Source organism: Oreochromis niloticus, linkage group LG11, assembly GCF_001858045.2.
Source record: "Oreochromis niloticus isolate F11D_XX linkage group LG11, O_niloticus_UMD_NMBU, whole genome shotgun sequence".
In the NCBI taxonomy this organism is placed as follows: domain Eukaryota; kingdom Metazoa; phylum Chordata; class Actinopteri; order Cichliformes; family Cichlidae; genus Oreochromis; species Oreochromis niloticus.
In genome coordinates, this window is record NC_031976.2 from 37,195,806 (window position 1) to 37,219,243 (window position 23,438).

Consider the following 23,438-nt stretch of genomic DNA (forward strand, 5'->3'; position numbering starts at 1 on the left):
AACAAATGAGCAGTTTATGATAAAGAGAAGATGTCAGCACGAAGCAGAAGGTCCCGCTCTGATCATAAATTCAGCTGCTGCACGTTTCACTGCAAAGAGTCTGAACTGTGAGAGAGACGACGAGCAGATTTCCATTTAATGGGACTCAAACATGTCACCACAAAAAAACGCAGGCGATGAAATCTGAATTTGTTTCAGGGAGAAAAACTGAAGACAAGCGTTTCATACCTGCACCTGCAGCACCGTCTAATACATGGAAGTCAATAAATGTTTAATTTTCCACAGGTGCCCATGAGCAAGGCTTCGGACGCTGCCCAGCGAGCCGCCACAGCTGCGACAGCAACCCTGAAACGTAAAGAAGAGCACGAGGACAGAGTTCTGGACTGGACCAGACTGGACTCCAAGCTGAAACCTGGAACAACAGGACCAGAACAGATCCCCCCTCCCAGAGCTGAGACCGAGCAACACTGGGAGAACATCTGGGTCGAGGAGGCGTCCCACAACACCAAGAGACTGATGGAAGTAAGCACAGACCACAAGAACCCGTCCTCACTGCAAAGCCTGAAACATGCAAATCTGATCCTGGGGTCTGGAGACTCGGAGGTTTGTTTTGTTATTATCTGTGATTTAGTGGGTTCATGTCCTTTAGTCATTGTTTAGTGTTTTCTGGTCTTTAGGTTTTTATACTGCGCCTCCTTTCTGTCCCTTGTGTTACGTCTAGTCATTGTTGCTTCTGTGTTCGTGTGTTTCCTGTTTTACTTTGACAGTCTGCGTCCCGTGTCAGTGTATTCAGTTTTGCTTCCTCCCGGTCTCGTCATGTCTGATTGTTCACAGCCGTGTTCCCTCCGTTCCTCCGTCTTCCTCCGTGTTGTCCCTGCATTTCCTGGTTTCTCAGTCCTTGCTTCTGGTCTCCGTCCTCAGGTTATGTGTTATGCTTAGTTTTCCCCAGTCTGGGCTTTTGTTAGTTTTCTCACTTCCTCCTGTTTACAGTGTTTAGCAGCCAGAAATAAAGGCTCTCTTTTTGTTATCATCCACCCTCGTCTCTGTGGCTGCATTTGGGTCCACAATGTTCTCACGCCATGGCGTCTGCGTCGGCAGACGTGATACAGAACAGCTAACACGGGACAGAACATGAAGGATGTTCAAACTGCTCTCCTCTCACACATCATCTCATCCATGAAGCTCATCTGGAAGCTGAGGGGCGGGCACTTCCTGAGAGACTGCATTTCCTTTTTACTTTATTAAATGTAGTCATATTATACAGTACTACTCAGATTACCATCATCACCTTTGGTCAACCCTCAGCATCCGTTCTGTTGGTTCAGATACGGTCAGTGTGTGAATATGAATGACATTCAAAAAGAGAGAATATAAAACCTGACAAAAAGAAACACACACAACATCATCATCATCATCATCAACCCCATCTTTGGTTCCTTTTAGTTTATATTTAATTTCCCAAACCTCAAATGGAACATCCCTGGGTCATCTGAGGGGGACTCAGGACCGTTCCAGTTTACAGAAATAAGATGATGAGCGAGAGAAACGGCGTTATAGATAATTATTGACCAGGTAGCATTTTAAGCTCTCGCATTAAAGATGGCTGTCGGAGGATTTGACTAAAAGCCAGAATGCACTGAGCACAGCAGGAGGATTAAAGCTGATTCATGCCAGAGTCCACTTTAGTGTAATGGAGGCGATGCACATCTAGTGTCCAGCATCCATCTGAAAGGGTCTGCTGATGAGGCCACATCTCACAAATGAATCCATAAATCTGGGAAATAAAGTCCTTATTATCTACACTGTGTGTGTGTGTGTGTGTGTGTGTGTGTGTGTGTGTGTGTGTGTAAATTTCCCTGGTAGTTATTCAAACGATGCAAATATGCCAAAGAACAAATCCTTAATCAGATGTATCCCAGTCCTGTGCCATGCCTGGGAGGCCGTGTCCGTTCCAGTAAAATGTTATTAATATAACAGATAAAACTTATGAAGTGACTCACGACAAAAAGGCCAAAAATATAAAAACCGAGTGTAGAACGAGTTTAGCTGCTTTTTAAAAGAGTCCACAGAGCTGAGGTGCAGTTGGGGCGTCGTCAGACCCCAAAATGTTTGTTTTCTTAGAACGCACCAATCAAAGCAGAAATACTGCGTGACATCATTCATGAGTCAAAAACACCGTCATGGATACGCTGGCTTCTGCTGGGATGGTGTCGCTGCAAAGCACGGTGATGGAAGCGCTCTGTGCTCGCTTCCTGAACCACAACCACATGTGAAGTGGAAAACCGAAGCTCGAGCGGGAGCAGAAACTAATGAATGCAACGTCCAGCATGCCGTCACTGATGTGCACACACAGGAACTCATGTTTCAACTCTGAGCTCATCTTTTACCTTCACTTTATATTTTTACATGCTGCCATTTTTTTATTTTTTTTTTTGGACCATTTCAAGATGCTGTAGATCAATACAACCGTTATATCCCAGATTTTAGTCATATGTATGCATTCAGTCCAGAGTAAGTACATAAATTGCAAAAAGGGCAATAAACTACAAAATCATTGAAAATCGTTTTTGTTTTTTTACACATATTTCTAGTTACAGAAATTTCAGAGGTTTATTCCTCAAAACTGTAAATTCAGAAAAGTTACACAAAATAGTTTCAAACCACAGGAAATTTATTTTGAGTGTCTTCATAGCTTCATTTTTGAGATGCACTAATTTTTATAAACTGCAAGAAAAACGAAAATAATTATTTTTGTCCACAATTCGCAAAAAAAACAAAAAAAAAAAAACAAAACAGCATCAAAATAATCGATTTCCAACAACAGTGCAGTTTGAGTCTGAGCCTCCCAGAAACGACACAGAAAGTCAAACACCAGCGAACCTCTGAAAAAACTACGTTTCCCACAAAAAATGACATCACTTCCAGTTTTCGCAGGTAATGGTGTGTGATAGTTCACGCTGTTTATTCCATTATAGGAAGTGCTGTGAACAGCTGATTGGCTCGGCAAAGCGTGTTTCTGGATTATAATGTTTTTGTTGTTGTCAGCGCTTTTTACATGATTTTTGAAAAAAGCCATATGTGGAAGGAAACTGTGACTGAGGACAAGCTGAATGCGTGTTATGTCAGTACAATTCCTTTGGTTTCATATGCAAAATAAATATTGCGCTAGTTTATGTGGTTGCAATTCTACCAGGATTTAAAAATACTTACGCAAATCGGAGCGTAAGGAAAAGGATTTAAAAGGGTTAATGGCATCTTTAATGTATTCAGCCTCGAAAAGAAGAAAGAAAAACAGAAAGTACGTGAGCATTGTTGCTAAGCAGATCCATCTATTCCATCTACCTGCCGTTCCTCTTTCAGCTGGTCCCTTTAGGGTTCAGTTAAAATAACATTTTTCTCATTTCCACTGATCTGAGGTGAAAACTGAGGCAGAGCTCAGAAGTTATACGAATATTAATAAAAACACCTGTAGATCCTCTGATCATCACAAAAAACACATTTAACAAATGACTCGGTCGTCCTGGTGAAGACAAAAGAATAAAGACTGAAGTAAATCTGTTGAGCCAATCAGAGAGCTGCTTCAGCAGAAATGCCACGGTTACACTTTTTCTTCTCATTAATGTGAAGCTGCAAACACGCAAAATGTTCTGGAGAAAATCGACCAAATCGAGCCAAAAGTCAAAAAGCAGAGACTTCAGCACCAAATATGAAAGCAATGTTTCACTTCTTTGGGTTTCCAGGAGAGAAACTCATGTTTCAGTCGTTTCCACGTGACAATGAGACCGAGTTTATCGCGTTGGCGCTGACTCAGCTCGTCTGCTGAGGATCACACACAGAGCAGGTCAGACTCAGAGGAGAGACGACACCGACGAGCAAATTCTGCTTCATATCCGACAACGACAGAGTCACTGATTGACCCAGGCGCTGTGTTAGTCGACAGACAGGCTGCAGCAGCCTGAGCAGCTCACCTGTAACAGAGCCTCATCAAAGACAAGCGGAGATCCTCCTCACAGACTGCAGCAGGACGATGAGCCCAGACATCCAGGTCATTATCCTCAGGTACACAGCACATACACCTGAAACATGCAGCCTCAGTGTGGCCGCACAGAGCGAGCAGAGCTCCATTGACTTATTTTATTTCCTCCAAAACATTAAATCAAACTTCTTTTGGCACTCGCTAACATCGTCATCCTCCCCCAAGAGTCTGAACTGTAGGGGGCAGTAAAGAGAGAAGAAGACACGATTTCCCAGAAGAAATTTACCACAAATAACAGACTGAACCTCGTGCTTGTTAAAGAAAGCATCAGGAGCAACACATTTTCCTTTGGTCCTGCAGGTGAGCCTCAGATCACCTGTTCAACTATCACTTTTAACATCTCAGTGTTAAAGTGTGGCGGTGATGTCATTGGCGGGCTGCAGGTACGACCTGCACCTGCTAACGAAGTCACCAAAACAAACACAGCTGTCATTTTCTTTGAGCCGTTTTCACTTTGACCGACGGCTCCGAGCGAATCCGTCTGCCTTAAACGGGCCGGACGGGTTACACGGGCCTCATGTTTGACAACCCTGATCTAAAAGCTTTAAACCTGATGTCCTGCTCGCAGCTTGTCCCGCGCGCGCAGCTTGCACTGATAAGATCCCAGGAATCACATGTGATGCATTTGTGTTTAGATAAGATGGAGAAGTTTTTCACTCCTCAGAGACATCTTCTTTGCAGCAGCACAAAAACACTCGAAGCCTCTGAAATGCATCTTTCTGTAAATGTGTCTGTAAATAGATCCAAATGAATCCGGGGATTTCCAAAGGCTTCGCAGAACCTTTCTTCCCTGTCGCACTACAAAGAGCGTTCGGAGCTTTGAAACAGGCGGGTCTATTACAGGAAAACCGGCGTATTACTTTAATGTTGTTCCGTCTTCATATACTTTTCTCACATCTTTGTCTCCTGTTCACAGCTTCTCTAATGAAGCAGCAGCAAAAATGCACTATAAAAATAAAATGTGGTCTTAATGCACATTCATATATACGTCGGAGTGTGATGAGAGGATTGTGGGGGTTGTGTGAAAGAGAGGTGTGAAGATTCGTAGTTAAAATTACAATCTGACAAAAACACAGCTGCCATTGTTATAAATTAGATCTGTAACAAAGACAAAGAATACGAGGCTGAAGGACGCCGTGCACACTTCGTTATTTACATACAAATTTAATATAAATCTCATGGTGACCATCGGATAATCTACAGAGTCTTTATTCCAGCTGGAGCTGTGATAACATGCGGTACACTATCATCATATCACTAATAACTACAATAGATCCCCACGGGACACTTTATTGTGGCGATCATGGAAGAGGTTTGATTTGTTCCATATCCTGATTTGAGTTTCTAGTTGGCTTCTCCTGTCTGTCTTCCTGGTTTCCACTTCATGGCCGTTTCTCAATTCTCAAGTATGCGAGTACGCGAGCACGGACTCGCGATATGTACAATTGGAACACCTGCGTACGTGATGATGTCACAGGTCCGGAGTTTTTACTGCCGTCCCCTCCTAATTTAACTGTGAGTAACATGTTATGAAGCTTAACTGTAATCACAGCCAAACCGGTTTACTCAGGAACAAATAAAACACTGAAATAAACCAAACATTAACATTTAGAAGTGATCTAAGTGACTTATATATCATTTTTAACCTCAGTAGTGAAACCTCTATTAATAAAAATAGTGTACATGTACATACGTGTACATACCTTAATAAAAACAAGCAGGTGAGATGTTAGAACGCTTTTATTTCTATTCTAGTGGACACTCAATACTATAGACAGCTGCTGGGGTTTCTTTAACCTGAGTAGTGAGAAGACCGCGAGCGGGGGGGGGGGTTGAAAACGATGTGCCGAGTGTTGTGAAGGAAGGAAGGCTCAGGGTTTAAATAATCAGCATCATGGGCTCATCCGATCAGAATGAGAATAAGCAGTCATCTAATCATTCACAGGGTTCTCCTTTTATTCTCAACTCAATAAAGCAAAGAAGGAAAGACACACATGGACTGCCAATGCTCTGCTGCCGCCCCGTGTGGGAGTGAAGAAAGAGTGAGCCAAAAGTGAATGCAGTCCTTATATACTGTGTGACAGGTGAGTGCAATTAAGGACAAGCACCACACCCAATTAAAGGTGAGAGAACTAAACAAGGTGCACCTGGTGAAGTGAGTGGGTGTGCTGGGATATGCTAAAAGGTGAGTCTTTTCAACACCGAGAGTCCCCTGTTGAGTTTTGAACGAAATGCATTCTGGGATATATAGCTGTACCAAGTCCACACCGATGCATGCTCGATAAAACGGGCGGAGCGAGAACACATCCGGGACTTTTTCGCGTTCTCGGCTTGATGCGTACTTCGAATTGGAACAGTACTTGGTCTCCGACTGATGACGTATCACGAGTACACGAGAACGCAAGTACGCACAAGTACGCATATTGAGAAACGCCCCATGTTTTACTTTGACAGTTCCTCTTCCTTGTGTCTTCCTGTCTGACTCCTCCCACTGATTCCCTACGTCTGTGTCGCCATCTTATAAAAGATAGACGTAGTTTCTGTGTCTGAACCAAACATAAGGGTCGCGTAAACCTGCAGTATTTTTAGTGCCTGCAGGGGCCGACACCTGTGGTTTTTATATTGCCTACGTTCCTGTTCTCTCTGTGATTGCCTGCCCTGCCTTAATTGTTCCTTTTTGTGCCTAATTGTGCATTCAGTCCTGTCTGTATACACTCATAGCCACATCATTAGGTACACCTGTGAGTATCAGGCTCGACCCGCTTTTGTCTTCAGAGCTGCTTTAATTCTTCGTGACAAAGATTCAACGAGGTGCTGAAAACATTCCTCACAGATTTTAGTCATACTACCGTGACATCATCACACAGCTGCTGATCACTTCCTGTAAACCCCAGAGATGGTTATGTGGGAAAATCCAGCAGATCAGCACATTCTGAAACAACAACCACGTTCAAAATCTCTAAAATCTAATTTCTTTCTGATTAATTTGCACTGAAAGCAGTTCAGAGGTGCAGAGATGGACGTGAGAGAGATCAGCCAAACATTATCATCACAACTCAAACACAATGAGGTCTCAGCGGATGATGAGAACTTCAAATTGGAATGCAAAGGAAAGTGATTTGCATCTAAACAGAAGCTCACACAGCTTCTGTTTAAGTTTGCATTTTTACTTTCAGCCAAACGATCAGAAATCTGAGAAGTGGAAAGAAAGCCGGGAAACACGTGCTGTGATGTGACGTGCACAAACTTCCTGTCATCTATCTCAGGAAACACACAATTCCTCAAAGTCTGATCTAATCTGCATCTGAAGAACAAGAAGCATCATCTTTCTCCTCATCTCAGCTCTGCCAAGACAAAGAGAGCAAATCGTTCTTCAGACTCTTCTGTGACACCATCCCACCTCCTCTTTAACCTCCCGTCACGTCACGTTGGGCAGAAAGACGCGAACCTGAACAGAAAGCGAAACATTCAGAGATGAAGCGAAGACGAAAGTGGGACGAGAGGAAGAATAAGAGCGAGCGCGGAGAGAGAACAGAGGGGAGGAAGAGGAGGAGTGTGTGTCTGTGTGGACACCGAGCGACATGTCATCTGGATTTGCAGACGGCTAAAAATAAAAACACAAAGTGGGACGACAGAAACCAGAAACCAGGTCTGAGTGAGTCTTACAGCAGGCTTCATCAGAGCCCTGCGCACATAAACAGCCCCTCCTTGGTCTTTAATGACAGCGCTGTTAAAATGAATCTTCCTCTGTGATCATTTGATTTTCTACCGGGGCGATCGTGGCTCAAGAGTTGGGAGTTCGTCTTGTAATCAGAAGGTTGCCGGTTCGAGCCCCGGCTCCGACAGTCTCGGTCGTTGTGTCCTTGGGCAAGACACTTCACCCGTTGCCTACTGGTGGTGGTCAGAGGGCCCAGTGGTGCCAGTGTCCGGCAGCCTCGCCTCTGTCAGTGCACCCCAGGGTGGTTGTGGCCACAATGTAGCTGCCATCACCAGTGTGTGAATGAATGTAATGTAAAGCGCTTTGGGGTCCTATGGGACTAAGTAAAGCGCTATACAAATACAGGACATTTACCATTTACCATTCTATCCTTTGTGGTTTTTAAGAAATTTGTCCTCACTGTTCTCCAGAGTCAGCAGAAAAATCGGCCCCAGCTGCAGGTCGTCCTTCCTGCGCAGCAGAACAACGCAAACATGACACGGGAGCATTTGTAAAAAGGATGTACGACTTTTGGAGCAAAGAGGATACGCTCACTTTACGTTATTTCACTCCTTTGATTGAAGTTGGACAGATCAGTAAAAACCAGCTTCTCCTCTTTTCTATCAGAGTTTTATCTACACACTTTATCACTCAGCAACACTGGATGGCTGATACACTGGACCTTACAGCAGCCACGTTCATGGTCAGATAACTGCATTAGAAATGCCGCAAACGGTCCAGTTCAGGGAATAAGCTGATGAGTTTACACACAGTTAGCAACTGCATCCACCTGTCAGTCAAAGAGGCCACGCCTCTAATTATGCAAACTTTAAACAGGTATAAGATGTTACATCTTGTACAGATGTTATAAAGAGGGAATGAGAGCAGTTTGTGTATCAGGCTGTAAACATGTTTATTTCTGCTGCAGAGTAACATCGGAGTCTATGAGGACTGACTCACTGCTGCCTCTGCTGGACGTCAGAGGAACTGCACTGTGCTTCATTTTACTGCCCCAGAGGCTGATTCTCACTGATAACCTGTGACTAGCTATAAAAAATGCATTTAGGTTGTTATTCCACTTTCAGTTCAACTCTACAGCCCCAAATCACAACAGCAGTCACCTCAACAGTGTGTCATACAGTAAAGACTAAAGTCTAAAGTAAAGACTTTACAATGATACAGAGAAACACAAACAAACAGATGAAGCCTATGAGCAAGCACTCTGGCGACAGTGAAACAGGAAGAAACCTCCGGCAGAACCAGGCTCAGGGAGGGGCGGGGCCATCTGCTGCGACCAGTTGGGGTGAGAGAAGGAAGACTGTGGCCGTTTATCAATGCCCAAGTACGCGAGTACGTACTGGCGTTCTCGGCGAGTACGTACTCGCCGAGGATGCGAGCACGGACTCGCGATTTGTACAATTGGAACACCTGCGTACGTGATGATGTCACAGGTCCGGAGTCTTTACTGCCGTCCCCTCTTAATTTAACTGTGAGTAACATGTTATGAAGCTTAACTGTAATCACAGCCAAACCGGTTTACTCAGGAACAAATAAAACACTGAAATAAACCAAACATTAACATTTAGAAGTGATCTAAGTGACTTATATATCATTTTTAACCTCAGTAGTGAAACCTCTAATAAGAAAAATAGTGTACGGCCGTTTATCAATGCCCAAGTACGCGAGTACGTACTCGCGTGCTCGGTGAGTACGTACTCGCCGAGAACGCACGGGAGTACGTACCCGCCGAGAACGCGAGCACGGACTCGTGATTTGTACAGTCGGAACACCAGCGTACGTGATGATGTCACAGGTCCGGAGTTTGTACTGCCGTCCCCTCCTAATTTAACTGTGAGTAACATGTTATGAAGCTTAACTTTAATCACAGCCAAACCGGTTTACTCAGGAACAAATAAAACACTGAAATAAACCAAACATTAACATTTAGAAGTGATCTAAGTGACTTATATATCATTTTTAACCTCAGTAGTGAAACCTCTATTAATAAAAATAGTGTACATGTACATACGTGTACATACCTTAATAAAAACAAGCAGGTGAGATGTTAGAACGCTTTTATTTCTATTCTAGTGGACACTCAGTACTATAGACAGCTGCTGGAGTTTCTTTAACCTGAGTAGTGAGAAGACCGCGAGCGGGGGGGGGGGGGGCGATGTGCCGGGAGTCCGCTGTTGAGTTTTGGACGAAATGCATTCTGGGATATATAGCTGTCCCAAGTCTACACCGATGCATGCTCGATAAAATGGGCGGATCGAGAACACATCCGGGACTTTTTCGCGTTCTCGGCGTGATGCGTACTTCGAATTGGAACAGTACTTGGTCTCCGACTGATGACGTATCACGAGTACACGAGATCGCAAGTACGCACAAGTACGCATATTGATAAACGCCCTACATGTACATACGTGTACATACCTTAATAAAAACAAGCAGGTGAGATGTTAGAACGCTTTTATTTCTATTCTAGTGCACACTCAATACTATAGACAGCTGCTGGGGTTTCTTTAACCTGAGTACACGAGAACGCAAGTACGCACAAGTACACATATTGATATTGATAAACGCCCAGGATAAATACATGCTGTGGAATGATCACATGCAGAGAGGTGTATAAACACCCAATGCATCATGGGAATCCCCGGCAGCCTACGTCTATTGCAGCATAACTAAGGGAGGATTCAGGGTCACCTGGTCCAGCCCTAACTATATGCTTTAGCAAAAAGGAAAGTTTGAAGCCTAATCTTGAAAGTAGAGATAGTGTCTGTCTCCCGAATCCAAACTGGAAGCTGGTTCCACAGAAGAGGGGCCTGAAAACTGAAGGCTCTGCCTCCCATTCTACTTTTAAATACTCTAGGAACAACAAGTAGGCCTGCAGTGTGAGAGCGAAGTGCTCTAATAGGGTGATATGGTACTACAAGGTCATTAAGATAAGATGGGGCCTGATTATTTAAGACCTTGTATGTGAGGAGCAGGATTTTCACACTAATAAATGCTAAACTGAGGTCCAGTGCAGTTTATATGTCCAAGTCTGTAATAATTATTTTAATTATTTTAATGTGTCTGTTTTGCGCTTTGAGCTCGATTGGCGTCTCTTTGCAGGCACTCAGTGTCTCGCTGTGTTTGTATCTGTTTTTGTAGTTTCTGTGTCTTTGCAGCTGTTTTGTTGTGTTATCGTCTCGAAGCTTCACTCTTCCATCCCTGAAGATTTCAGTGACAGAGAGCGACGAGCAGAAAATGTCACAGTGCATACATTACCATCTCAGCTGTCTGAGCCAACACTCACAAACTTACTCTGCGTCTGTCAGAGAGGACAGAAACCGCTGCAGTTGCACCTGTTTGCATCCTGTTACACATCCAGCACGTAACACACGAACACTGCCCGGCTGTAGACTCATGAAAAAGATGTGTGTTTCCTGACAAACGGCTGCTTTAAAGACATGAGTTTCGAAGGAAATCTGCTCACTGGCTTCTGTCAGTGTCCAAACTGAAGCCCGACAGCTGACTAAACACAGCGCAGGCAGCTTGAGATGAAATTAGATTTAACTGAAGGGAGAGTTCAATTAAAAACATGAGGGAGAGAGAAAGAAGCCAGAGGGAGGAGAGAGGGGCGTCCACAGCACTAAAGATAGTCCCCGGGCCAATAAAACATTTATAACCACAGCCTCCGTGCAAACATTATCTATAATAAAACCACCATTACACTTTGATGACTTACTGGCATTTCTGGGCCCTGAACGAGCATTAAGAGCTGCAGCAGAGCCGAGCTCGCCCAGAGACTCAAACCCCACAGCAGCAAGAACAGCACTGGTCCACTCGCAGCAGGGCTCCTGCACAGACGCCAGCACAGAGGCGAGGCAGGCGGCGGCGCACCGATCGCCTCCATCCTTCTGTTATGTTGGATCATTCCTCCCTCGGTGGGAGATAACGCACTATCAGGATGTTTGTTTGTTTCAAAGCATTTCTCAGAGTTAAGTGATAAAACAGAAGTGCCGTACCTGCAGCAGCGAGTCCGTCCCACAGTCCCCATGGTTCAACTTTACAGCAGGAGTAAACGTACCTGCTCTGGTCCCTATAGATCATTTACTCCTTCACAGCAACTGTATAAAGTGGACTGTTGGAGTATTTTAATGATGTGCCTGCTGTGAGGTTAATGGTGTCAGAGTCACTGAGGTTTCTGGTCCACATGTTATTCTACAACATCAAATATGTAAGTATTAGACCAGCGACGCTGTGGTGGGTCCCAGAGGAGGTGTTTCCTGTCAGCTGAATCAGACCGTCTGGATGGATACAAACGCAGAAGCTTTCTGAGGGCAACATTAAAGTTCTTTATAAATCAACTTAAATATTTTACTTTTTTTGATTTTCTTACATAATCCAAAAGCTTTTGGAGAACTCCCATTTGCTGTGAAAACATCCCTGCATGATTTCCTTTTAGTTGCTTTTTAAAGTAAAACGTGGGTTTAAAACAAATCACAGCCGACTGTGATAGGTTTGTAGCTTGAACCTATTCGCTGGAACGTTGAAGACAATGTAATTCCACAGCAAGCAAGACACGAGTAGGCAAAGTTCTTCATGTTTCACGTGCACGGGAGAGAACTGGACAAACGCCGTTCCTTCGCTTGACCCCAGTCGCTCTCGTCCGCTCTCCCGTAACACTGATCTTTTATTGTGGTTACATGAATATGCATAGGTTCATTAACATATGACATCTTACATAGGTATGCATGTGAACAAAGAATACCCTGTGTGTGTGTGTGTGTGTGTGTGTGTGTGTGTGTGTGTGTGTGTGTGTGTGTGTGTGTATCTGTGTGTGGGGGTCAAACTGTGACCCCAGGAAGACTCCCCAGAGCCGTCCATCTAAACAAAAGGCACTTAGACTAAAACAGTTTATCCTACCATAAAACAATAAGACAAGGTACGACCTCTCCCATGCTCCTAAAATGTGGGTGTGAAAGTCAGAGAGCTCTGGAATGCACACAAAGCCTTTTACAGCCTACTAAATATGACACATCCTATCACTACACAATTGATTATACACCTCTAAGCATATATGGTTAAATATTTCTAAGCATAAATGACAATCACAATACAAAACCTAACATACTACATCAGAATAATCACTAAGATAAGAAGCTCAGACGGATCATGTGTCATACAGGCAAAAGCTTCCTCAGGGTGGCGCTGCAGAGCTGGAGGGCAAACACTGGAGCCGTCCTCCAGAGTCACAAGTGGGTCATTTCAGAGGGAATTCAGCTCCACAAGAAGCTGGGGCGTTTTCTCAGATTTCCTCAGAACAAAGCTGTCTGTGCATCCAGCAGGTAATTCAGCACATATTTAAAGGCAGGATTCAGGGAAATGTAAACAATTAAAGGCTAAAATGTAATTTAGTGTCCAAACAGAGCAGCGGTGGGAGTGAGATGGGTCTGGCTGTAATAAAGGACTGCACTCTTTCTCTCATGCAGGCTCTCAGATAGGATGGCATGGAGGTGCTCGTGGTGACCTGATTAAAAAGAAGGACAGGCAGAGGTTCTTTCAAATCTAGCCATAGTATTTAAATTAGGGAAGGAGAAGGCACTGGAAAAATACAGGAGGTCATTTCAGCTGTAATTATGACTGAGGGGGGGGGAATGACCCACATAAACTCCAGACTGCATTAAAATCACAGCAGGGCAGGTTATATTAACACCAGCTCCCCAGGGAAATAAACCCTGTCTCAGTGGAGCAGGAGTCCAAAATTAGCTCTCGTTCCAGCCGCAGGTCGATAAGAGTGCGATTAAATGTGCAGGATAACCAAAACAGGGCGCTGAAAGAGGCTAAAAAGCAGCGGCGTCCACAGAGGAGAGTTTCCCCGGAGCGCCGCTCGTTTCCCAGAGAAAGCAGAAGAGGAAAATCTGTTTGAAGTGACAATAACGCACAGCTGCTAATGAGGAGGCTGATTGGGTTTTAATGGCAGTGCCCTCGCCCCTTAATCTCTCCATCAGCAGCAATCACTCGCTTTGTCTTCCCACTGATGAGCTGACACACTATTAGCACTGATATCAACTGTTTTCTTGTTTACTCATCAGGCCGGCGGGGGCTTTCAAATAAAGACAATCATTAAACAATTTAGTCCAAATTTACATAAAAAAGAGATTTGAAAGGGAGATCATCTCATTATGACGCTGCAGGAGAGGACGAACACAGGAAAGACTCCAGCTGGGAGCAGGAAGCGGCCTGAAGCCCTTCATGTCAGACACCAGCGCTCAACTCAAGCTGCGGCCCTCTTACCGAACCCAGCTTCAGCAAAACTCACCGGGCTGTGAGCAGGTGCTGAGTCCAGGCCGCACTCATGCCTTCACGTCACAGCCGTGCACGGCGCACCGGCAGGATGAGCAAGGGCCTCCCAGGCTGCACACGTCACGATCGGGCACGCCACTCCCAGCGCCGGGCACACTGCACCCACCAAACACTGGACGTGCGATAGACGTTCACATCATGTCTATAACAGGTCCATGACCAATGCTGGACATCTATACGACGTCCACACAACCATGACCCAGCTGTGACGTCAAGATGACGTTCTACATTTGAACTTTGGGTCATTTTTTTATTGGAGGTCTGTGACAGGTGCAGCGAATGATTAACAAATTTTATATTTTTTATTTTACAAACATCAGCGTTGTTGTTATCAACATGATACAGATTATTTATAAAGAAGTGTCAGACTGTTGATCTGTTCGCTGCATGTGTTCCCTGTGTTTCTCTAACTGGTTTATTTATTTTAATTAATCAACTTATTTGTTTGTAACCAGGTTAAAATTGTTGTTTATTAAAATGTGTTGAAATATTAAAAACATTAAAATAATATTGGTTAAAGGAAAAAAATTGGAATCCCTTTTAAAGGAAGGACCATAAGTTTAATAAGTGTAAAAGACCATTTGCATTATATGTAGTTCATTTTTACAAGTGTTTGTTTTATTGTGAAGAGCTTCATGAGAGGAAGTGGCTGTTTTTGTGATCAGTAGCAGGACTGAGAGAAGTTTGTGGCAGTGTGTTTGTATGACCTGGACTCTCTGCTCCACAGTCTCTGTTGATGCGCACATTTTGGAACTTCCTGTAAAGCTCGGGACATTTCTCCTCCACGTCCATGGAGCAGACGCTCCATCTTAGAGACGTCCGCTGATCACGCTGCACTCCTTCACACATCACTGTTATGACCTTGTCCATGTCAGAAGGTGGCGTTCCAGATCATTTTCCAATAACTTTATTTGATTGTGTCGGATGATAACTGGATACAAATGTTTAAACAAAGCTACAGAAAAATGAACCGGTGGGCTGAAACATGGCACAACAGAAGCAGCATAAAAACGACGTCTATAATGAGTTTGATGTTGAAATGACGTCCACAATGACCATATGAGGACTATAAATAACCCGAACACGGAGGTCATACGGACGTCAACACTAGACGTTCAGTAGACGTAAAAAAAAAAAAAAGACGTCCTTCAATGGACCAAAACTGTACGTCCAAAAACTTATAAAAGACGTCACTCTGGCGTCACTTTGTGAGCAGTTGTTTATCTCCTCAGCCTTAAACGAGTCTCGAGCTGCAGCTGCGACTCAGTCAGAGAGCAGGACAGTACAGGAGTTATAAACCTGCACACTCGCTCCAGTTTCAGTCCAGTGTTCTGATTCCTTCTGCTGGATCAGTTGGAGCTCACACTCTCTCTCTAATGAACTCCAACAACATCTGCCCCCCGGGTAGAAACAATGACCCGGTCAGTGTCCCCAAGATAAAAACTGATGATGGGGGATCAGGTGGGATGTTTCCTCAGCCTGATCTGTGGTCTCTGTGAGCGTGCTCAGTGAGACCGATCCAGTTTATCATAAAAGGCTTCTGACACTCCATAAATGACCCAAACATCATTTGGAGTGCTGTTTCATTTCTCTTCTAAGTGCAGCGTCGACACACGAGGCTGGAACGGCTGTTCTTAAGGTGGAGCTTTAAATTACAGCTGTTACAGAAGAGAGACCATGCAGCTGCTCTTACTCGGCTCTCGCTGCTCTTTAACCATTGCAGAGGTCATTAAACGTGTACTGCCTGTGCACTGTGTCAAACCTTCCTGCATTAATAAGATATGAATGAACCACAGCAGCGGCTCATTTTTGTGTTTACTCTCCCTCTGTGTTTGGACCTGATGCCTCATCCAAGCATCCCGAAAAACAGAATCCACCAGAGAATTCCGTCACTTTTCTCCTTCATCATCTGTCGTGTCAATAAGGAAGCTGAGCAGCATCCAAAAACGCTCCTCCAGATGGCTGATAACAGAGAGGAGAAGAAGAAGAGAGCCGCCGCGGAGGGAGATGACTGTTTTCACTCTTATTATAGCCGTCACTGCAGTAAACAGATAACAGCCGTCTGTCACAGGAACACCTGAGTCCAGCTCCAAAGCACCACCTGATTACACACCAGAGAAACATCTACTTAGGAGTTCTGGTCCAGATCACTCACACACACACTCACACACACACACACACACACACACACACACTCACACACACACACACACACACCACACACACACACACACACACACACACACACACACACACACACACACACACACACTCACACACACACACACACACACACTCACACACACACACACACACACACACACACACACTCACACACACACACACACACACACACACATTCACACACACACACACACACACACACACACACACACACACTCACACACACACACACACACACATTCACACACACACACACACACACACACACACACACACACTCACACACACTCACACACACACACACACACACACACACACACACACTCACACACACACACACACACACATTCACACACACACACACACACACACACACACACACACACTCACACACACACACACATTTTGCAGGTGGCTCTACATTCAAATGAGGGGAAAATCCGTGTTTATCCATCCCATAACTACGCAGGAGGAAACTGTCGGGGTCTGCACTTGAATTCAAGAGATAAAGTCGTGGTTTTTGACATTACAGGAAGTGATGTCACGCGTCTGGCAGCTGTATATTCTGACTGTTTGGAGAAAACTTACCTGTTACTGGTGCGGATGCCCGCAGATTTCATGGAACACACCAACTTCAAGCAAAGCGTCTGCAGACACTCTGTCCACCATGACACGGGCAATGAAAACAGGAAACAGGACACAGTTCACCTTCAAAGTAAAAGTTGGGCCTCAGCTCTTCAACCAACACACTTGACTTTTATTTTACTTCCCTTTGAGCCTTTTGATTTCACCAGCGAACGCCAGCAGCCACTCGCCAACCAATCACATCTTCCCCTCATGACGGGTGGTTATATCACAGTCAGTATGTCCATGATGTGGTTTATGAAACCTCCATAAAAGTCATGGACCATGATGCCACACACTGCTATAGGAAGCGCCATCTCGCTGTGTGGCCTTGGTCATGCTGGTTTTTTGAACCCAGAAGTGGCCACATGTGCACTAAATGGTGGAGTATTAAATTATTAACAACCTGTTATAACTGTAGTAATAACATGTTCAGGAAGTCTGAGTCTAGCATTAGTGAGCACTGATGAGCACCTGTGTCTGTGTGCTGCAGTCTGTGTTTAAAAGCAAAGTCCACACAGCTTCGCACTCCACCCACTCCACACAAATATGGTAAGTTAAAGCATACTGCAGTTATTTTAATCAGCTCCCCAAACTTTACAAACACCCCCACCCAGGTTCAGCGTCCTTCCCCCACATACGTCCAACCGGTAGTTAAAAGTCTTTTCATGGATAGCTCCTTTATTTTTAGGTCAGTGATGCTGTGGAGAGCAGCTTGCTGCTAAGTTAAAGTCAGTTTTCTTCATGTAAAACTCCCTGCTTGTTTGAGTGTCTGATTCCTCTCTGTCGACTGCAGATGGTTCAATACGAAGGACAGACAACACATCAGTCCTGCACGAGCCTTTGAAAATAGATCGATTTCAAAACGCTGTCATTTGTTCTTAAGTCTCTATTTTGAGGTCGGCGTCCCAACAGCTTCTCTCACTTCTGTCCTTTTGCTTAAAAGCCAAAGGCGACCGATCCTTCGCCGTTATTACTCTCAGATCATCAGCAGAGCATTTGAAAGACCTGCCTCAGGTCTGAGGTGGCTCCTGGTTTGGTTAGCTCCAGATGTTTTTAACTGTTTTTTTTTATTTTGGTTTAATTTTGTTGTGTGTTTCTTCTTATTTGTAATGTTCTTGTTCTTGTATTATTTATTGCTGTGTTTCACATTTTTTCTTGTGCACTTTGCTTTATGGTAATTCTGTGTACTCAAACTGGATTCTGGGAGTGCTGGAATGCAAATGAGCGTGCCCAGAGAGCACGTTGGTCCAACCTCTGCTGTTTGAAAATGTGCTGAATGATCAGACTCGACTTGAAAAGAAGCAAGCAGAAAGCACAGAAGAAGACAACAAAGAGGCTGGTGAGCTTTTCATACGCGGCTCTTTATTTGATTCTCGTTCCTCGCGGCTCGCTTTGTTTATTTCTCAGCTGCTGCTCGTTCACCTCTCAGCACTTTTCAGACCGTTAAAGACTCCTACAGGACGCACTCAGCAAGGCTTCAGGCTTTGAGCTCAGCACAGCCTGAAGGCGCAGAAACAAAAGGTAGTCTAACCTGACGGAGCTTCATTCCTGCTGCAGGCACTCGGACCGATGTGCCTTTAATCAGCAGCACTGACATTAATGTGACGGGAAGATGATAATGTGCGAGGACAAAATCCACACAGATGCTAATATCCATTCATCTCTGCTGGACACAAACCAGCCACAGCAACGACGAGCAGAACAAAAGAGGGAAAATGTCCTCGTGTTCCTGCAAACACAGCTTCTTTGTCTCTGAGTCATTTGTACTATTCCTGCTTCCTACTAATGACCCTCAGGCGTTAAATATCCTCACTCTCAAACATAACAAGGTGTTTCCAAAGCAGAAAGCCTGCGAGCTCACTGAGGTCCGAGAGTCTGCCCATCGAACAGAGCCGAAACAGCCTCGTGGCTTTCTAAATCACGTTTTATTATAAACTTTATTAGACAGCATATATAACATACATAATTCTCTGCCATTATTTTGTTTCCCTGAACACAATTTTTTATTTGATGTTTCTTTTTAGGATTTTTTTCAGTCTCCCGACACAAAATGAGCTAAAATTTTGCATTTGGAGAAAACTTTAATGAAACTATTTCCATTTTCATTATTTATTTATTTATTTCCACACATAATTACTTATTATTATTTAAAAGTGTATGATTTTTTATGTTTAGGCCCTAAAATGAACTTTTAAAATGAACTAGAGGGTGAGGTGTGAATAGAGATCGTGGTTTACAACGATTACCATTTCTTTTAATGCTCTGGGTTCTTGGTTGCTATGGTAACACATCCCCCTCTTTATGTGGACAGAAGCCGCAGACATGAGCTTTACTTCCTAATGTCACAGAAACTGTGACAGCCTGTGAACAGATGGACGACCTGCTCCTCACTATTTCACTGTGAGACCGGCTGCTAGGCAACAACCAAACCTTCACCTTAACCCTGAAGCCAAACTCGAAACCTCCATCGTTCTCTAACCTCAGCCGAGAAACTGGCTGATGTGTGAAGAGACTTTTGAGACACAGTATCTCAAACTCAAATAAACCCAAACTAATGCAAAAAAATCTGAAGCTTCAGCAAACAGGTACAAAACATCAGCACAACGCATGATTACGAGGCACCATTAAAACCATTACAAACCACTGTGGTCGTCATGGTCACCTACCTCCATCCACTGTCCGTGGGACTGCATGTTGAGCACAATGCAGGGGTCGGGTTTGGACAGAGCGTCCCGGTCTGAGATCCCTTTACAGGTTAGTCTGAGCTCCACTTTGGTGAGACAGGGACTGCTGAACAAACCCAGAGAGTTGGCCGCGGACTCGTAGATGTCACTCATGGTGGAGGCGGAACAGGAAGTCTGAAGGAGAAGCAGAAAAGTTCCAGAAAAGGAAGCATTAAGCACTTTTAGTTTAGGTAGTTTAGAGTCCCCACGTGCATTTCGCTGTTGGCCTCAAAGACACGTCTGAACCGTCACCATCGGACCATTTCTCACTGCAGGAATCATCCATGTACTGACCAGCCCAGAATCAGTCCTGACCGCTGTCAGGCTCACAAATGTCCTCTCCAGGGCAGAAACTTTTCCAAACTACTTACAACAAGCACCACTGTTACAATATCAGTCAAGAACATGATGAGATTCAACAAAGCGCCAGCACACGAGTCCTCCTGATCCCGCAGTGGAAACAGGTAGATGGAAAGAGCCAATCAGAAGGCCATTCCTTGCACCTGCCCCGAGTTCCTGCAGCAAACAGGTGCTCAGCATCAATGAGCTTCTGAAGGGCAGCAAGCTAACAGCCATGTAAATGATTCATGCAGTTTTTGTATTGAAAATTCGTACATCATCACCACTGCAGGCTTATTAAATTCTGTTTTCCCACAAACATTTGCTTCCAGCTGTTTAAAAATGGTCACCATTGGATTGTGCTGATTGGGCCAAACCACTGCGAGGAATTGTTACGCAGATTCTTGCATGATATTGTGAATCTTTCAGGCATCCGGCTTGTAATCCTACAGTAACCCCTTTTTGGGGAGTAGGGGATAATTCAGTTTTTACAACAGTACAAATACACATCGCTGCAGAGGAAATATCAAAGTATAAGAGACTCCAGGTTCAAGAGCTGAGGCCCTTGAACCTGGAGTCTAGACAGAAGCATCTCCAATGGAAGAACCATGGAACCTGATTAAACACAGGAGAGTTATGATTTTCATTCAGATTAGTTTATGCAATTATATTTGGTCTTAAAATATTTGTTCTTGTTTTTATTGTGCCCGGTTGGCAGCGACACGCCTACCAGCTGACCACCATAAAACAACAAAAATAGAAGAATGTGCCAATAACTGGAACACTGCGACAGCCATCATGAAGTCCTACAGTGACTGACTTAAAAGGAAAGAAGTGTTTGAGGAGCCGATAATGAAAATGAAAGAGAGAAGGACAGATGGAGGACAGGGAGTGAATCAAGTGAAGATGAGTAGTAAGGAGGGAGGAGTGTGGATCAGCATTGAAACCACTGCAGAAGAAGAAGCCTCGTTGAAAGGTTACAAACATGACGGCTCAGGTGGAATAAAACATTAGAGGACCTGCGAATGTGCCTTGTGTGACACCACACAGAAAAAGCACAACCTGTTCAGAGACTCCAGCTCACGCGTAAAGCTGCAGGATTAACAGAAAGAAGCAATAAGATTTTGTTGGGTTCTTTTAAATTAGCTGTGAACAGATTTTGTGAACTTGTGTAAATTGGGGGATGAACTGTGAGGACTTTGTGTTGTAGATGGAGGTGAGATGGATGTTTTCTCATTAACTTCAGAACAGCTGACTTCTGCTCATCTAGTGGACGTCAGAGGAACTGCAGCCACTGAGGCTCTGAGCCACGGCAGCAACCTGTAACATTATTCCAGGTCTTTATGACAGACAGGAGAACTTTATAATAACTTTACAAGACATTTCCCAGCCTCAGAGTGATTTCATTTCATCACTGATTTACATATTATAATTGCATGGAAATCCTCCCTGTCAGAGTGGAATGAATGCAACCAGCAGCCGGAGCGAGTCTGCTGAACTGGTGCTAATTAAATTGGAATAAGAGATTATTTTATCCCCGGTGTCATTTTATTCATTACATGCATTTAATTGTATTTGATGAAATAACTCCTATTCATCCAGGACAATCTAATTATACCGTGTAGAAAAAATTACCACATTATGTTCAAAACGATGTTGACATAATTAATTCACACGTCTGGACTCGCTGTGTGTGATAACTGACCCTCTCACCGTCACACTGCTCTGATTGAGTTGCTTAATTTGATTATTAGAGACCTGCTTTTTTATCCCTGCTGCTGTGAGGAGCCTCGCATCCCGTCTCTAATTATTTGTGTTTTGTTTCCAAAAACATTTTTAAAAATACTTCTCAGTCGCCTGAAATTGTTTTGCTTGCAGGAAAAACATTCATTTCATCATTTTATCAGTGTTTATACTGCCTTCAATTTCCCAAAATAAAATATTAAATAAGAGTTGTCCGTCTGACTGCATTTATCAGTCAGATGGCAGTTATTTGCAAATGCTCACCAACGATCAACCACTGCTGTAACGATCGATCGATCAATCTGATCATCTAGGCTTCAAGTAATTTATTAACAGGACAGCAGCAGTGTGTGTGTGTGTGTGTGTGTGTGCAGCTGAGTTTGTGTGGGCCCACCGTGCTCGACGTGTGTGCTGTCCATGGTCCTGAAATTCTAACAGTTTAATGAATATTTGAATGTTTATTTAATCGTAATAAAACTTTATCAAACTTTATTAGCATAAATGCACTGATCAGACTGACGTCAGTCTGAGGCCTGATTATTGTCTGGATAAGGTCCAAAATCAATGATGTCATCACTCCGTTCTTTTTGCCATTTCCTGTGAGCCTTACTGAGCAGGCTGTGAAGTTCCTGCCACACTTTGTTGAATTGCTTTACACCCAGCCTAGTCAGTGCCGGCGTAACGCGTTAGTAAAACTGACCCTCAGTTTCTAAAAACTGTCAACTTTCAAAAAGTGATTCAACTTTTCAAAAATAACGTTTCAAGTTTTTATATTGAATTTAAATATTGTTTCAAATTAAACTTTCTCTTAAATTCTCAACTGAAGAAAGTTGGAATTTAGAGGATAAAACCAGAGCCTTTAAACTGCAATAAACACTGCAGTGCAGTTCATGAATATATATATATTAGTGCTGTCAAAATTAACACGTTAACGCAGATTAAGCCGTCATCACGATTAACGCGATACAAAAAATTTAACGCTATTAACACATCTGGAGTGCAGAATGACTTAAAATCCCTGAAATGTTTCTGTCAACACATTTCAGGCAGTTTGTCCAAGTAGTTCCCTTCACACATGCGCAAATGGGCAGTTGATCTGGTGACGGGCAGCTGAACCAATCAGCTCAGTATGATAGATGATAAACGCACATCGGCCCTCTCGATGGGAAATTTGAGTATTAAAAAAATAACAAGACGGAACAGTCGACCTGTCGACAGAAAGTATTATCCACATTGTGCAAGAAGGAATTTTCTTTTCACCGAAGCAATTCCAGCTTAAAATATCACATGCTGCTAGCAGTTTGGCTAACGCATCACCCAGCTTATGACAAACCGAGCCCGTTCTCCCGAGACGTAACATCCCGACGTTTTGTCACGTCCCGCGGCGTTTTTGAGGAACGCGAAAGGTGACCTTCCACATTGTTATGGTACGCGGCGGGTTCCAGCCCTGTATTGCAGCCCTAAACCTAACCATGACCTTATTCCTAACCTTAACCAGAACTTTAATGACGTGAAATAGTGTTTTCCCAAGCGATTTTAAGGGGGAAAGCGAAGATGTGTAGATTGAGTCCAAAGGTTCTCATGTGTCCGCAGTTTTCCGATGTCGTCACGTAGGAACGCGTTGGGTGCCTGAAAAGGTAATATGTTGACGATTTGTCACCTAGCGTAAAATGTTATGCTTTGGGAGTGAGAACGTGTTGGAGCCACCACTGACGGAGCATCGGGGGCTCAG

General features: G+C 43.9%; 1 protein-coding gene across 1 annotated transcript in view; it reads right to left on the reverse strand.

Moving 5' to 3' along the window:
* cpne4a (copine IVa) overlaps positions 1–23,438 on the reverse strand; it is a 93,057-nt gene that overhangs the window by 57,181 nt on the left and 12,438 nt on the right. Inside the window, exon 2 of the mRNA XM_003451229.5 lies at positions 19,568–19,759. Within this exon, the coding sequence (XP_003451277.1) occupies positions 19,568–19,738 (171 nt within the window). The 5' untranslated portion in view covers positions 19,739–19,759. The remainder of the gene's footprint in view (positions 1–19,567; positions 19,760–23,438) is intronic.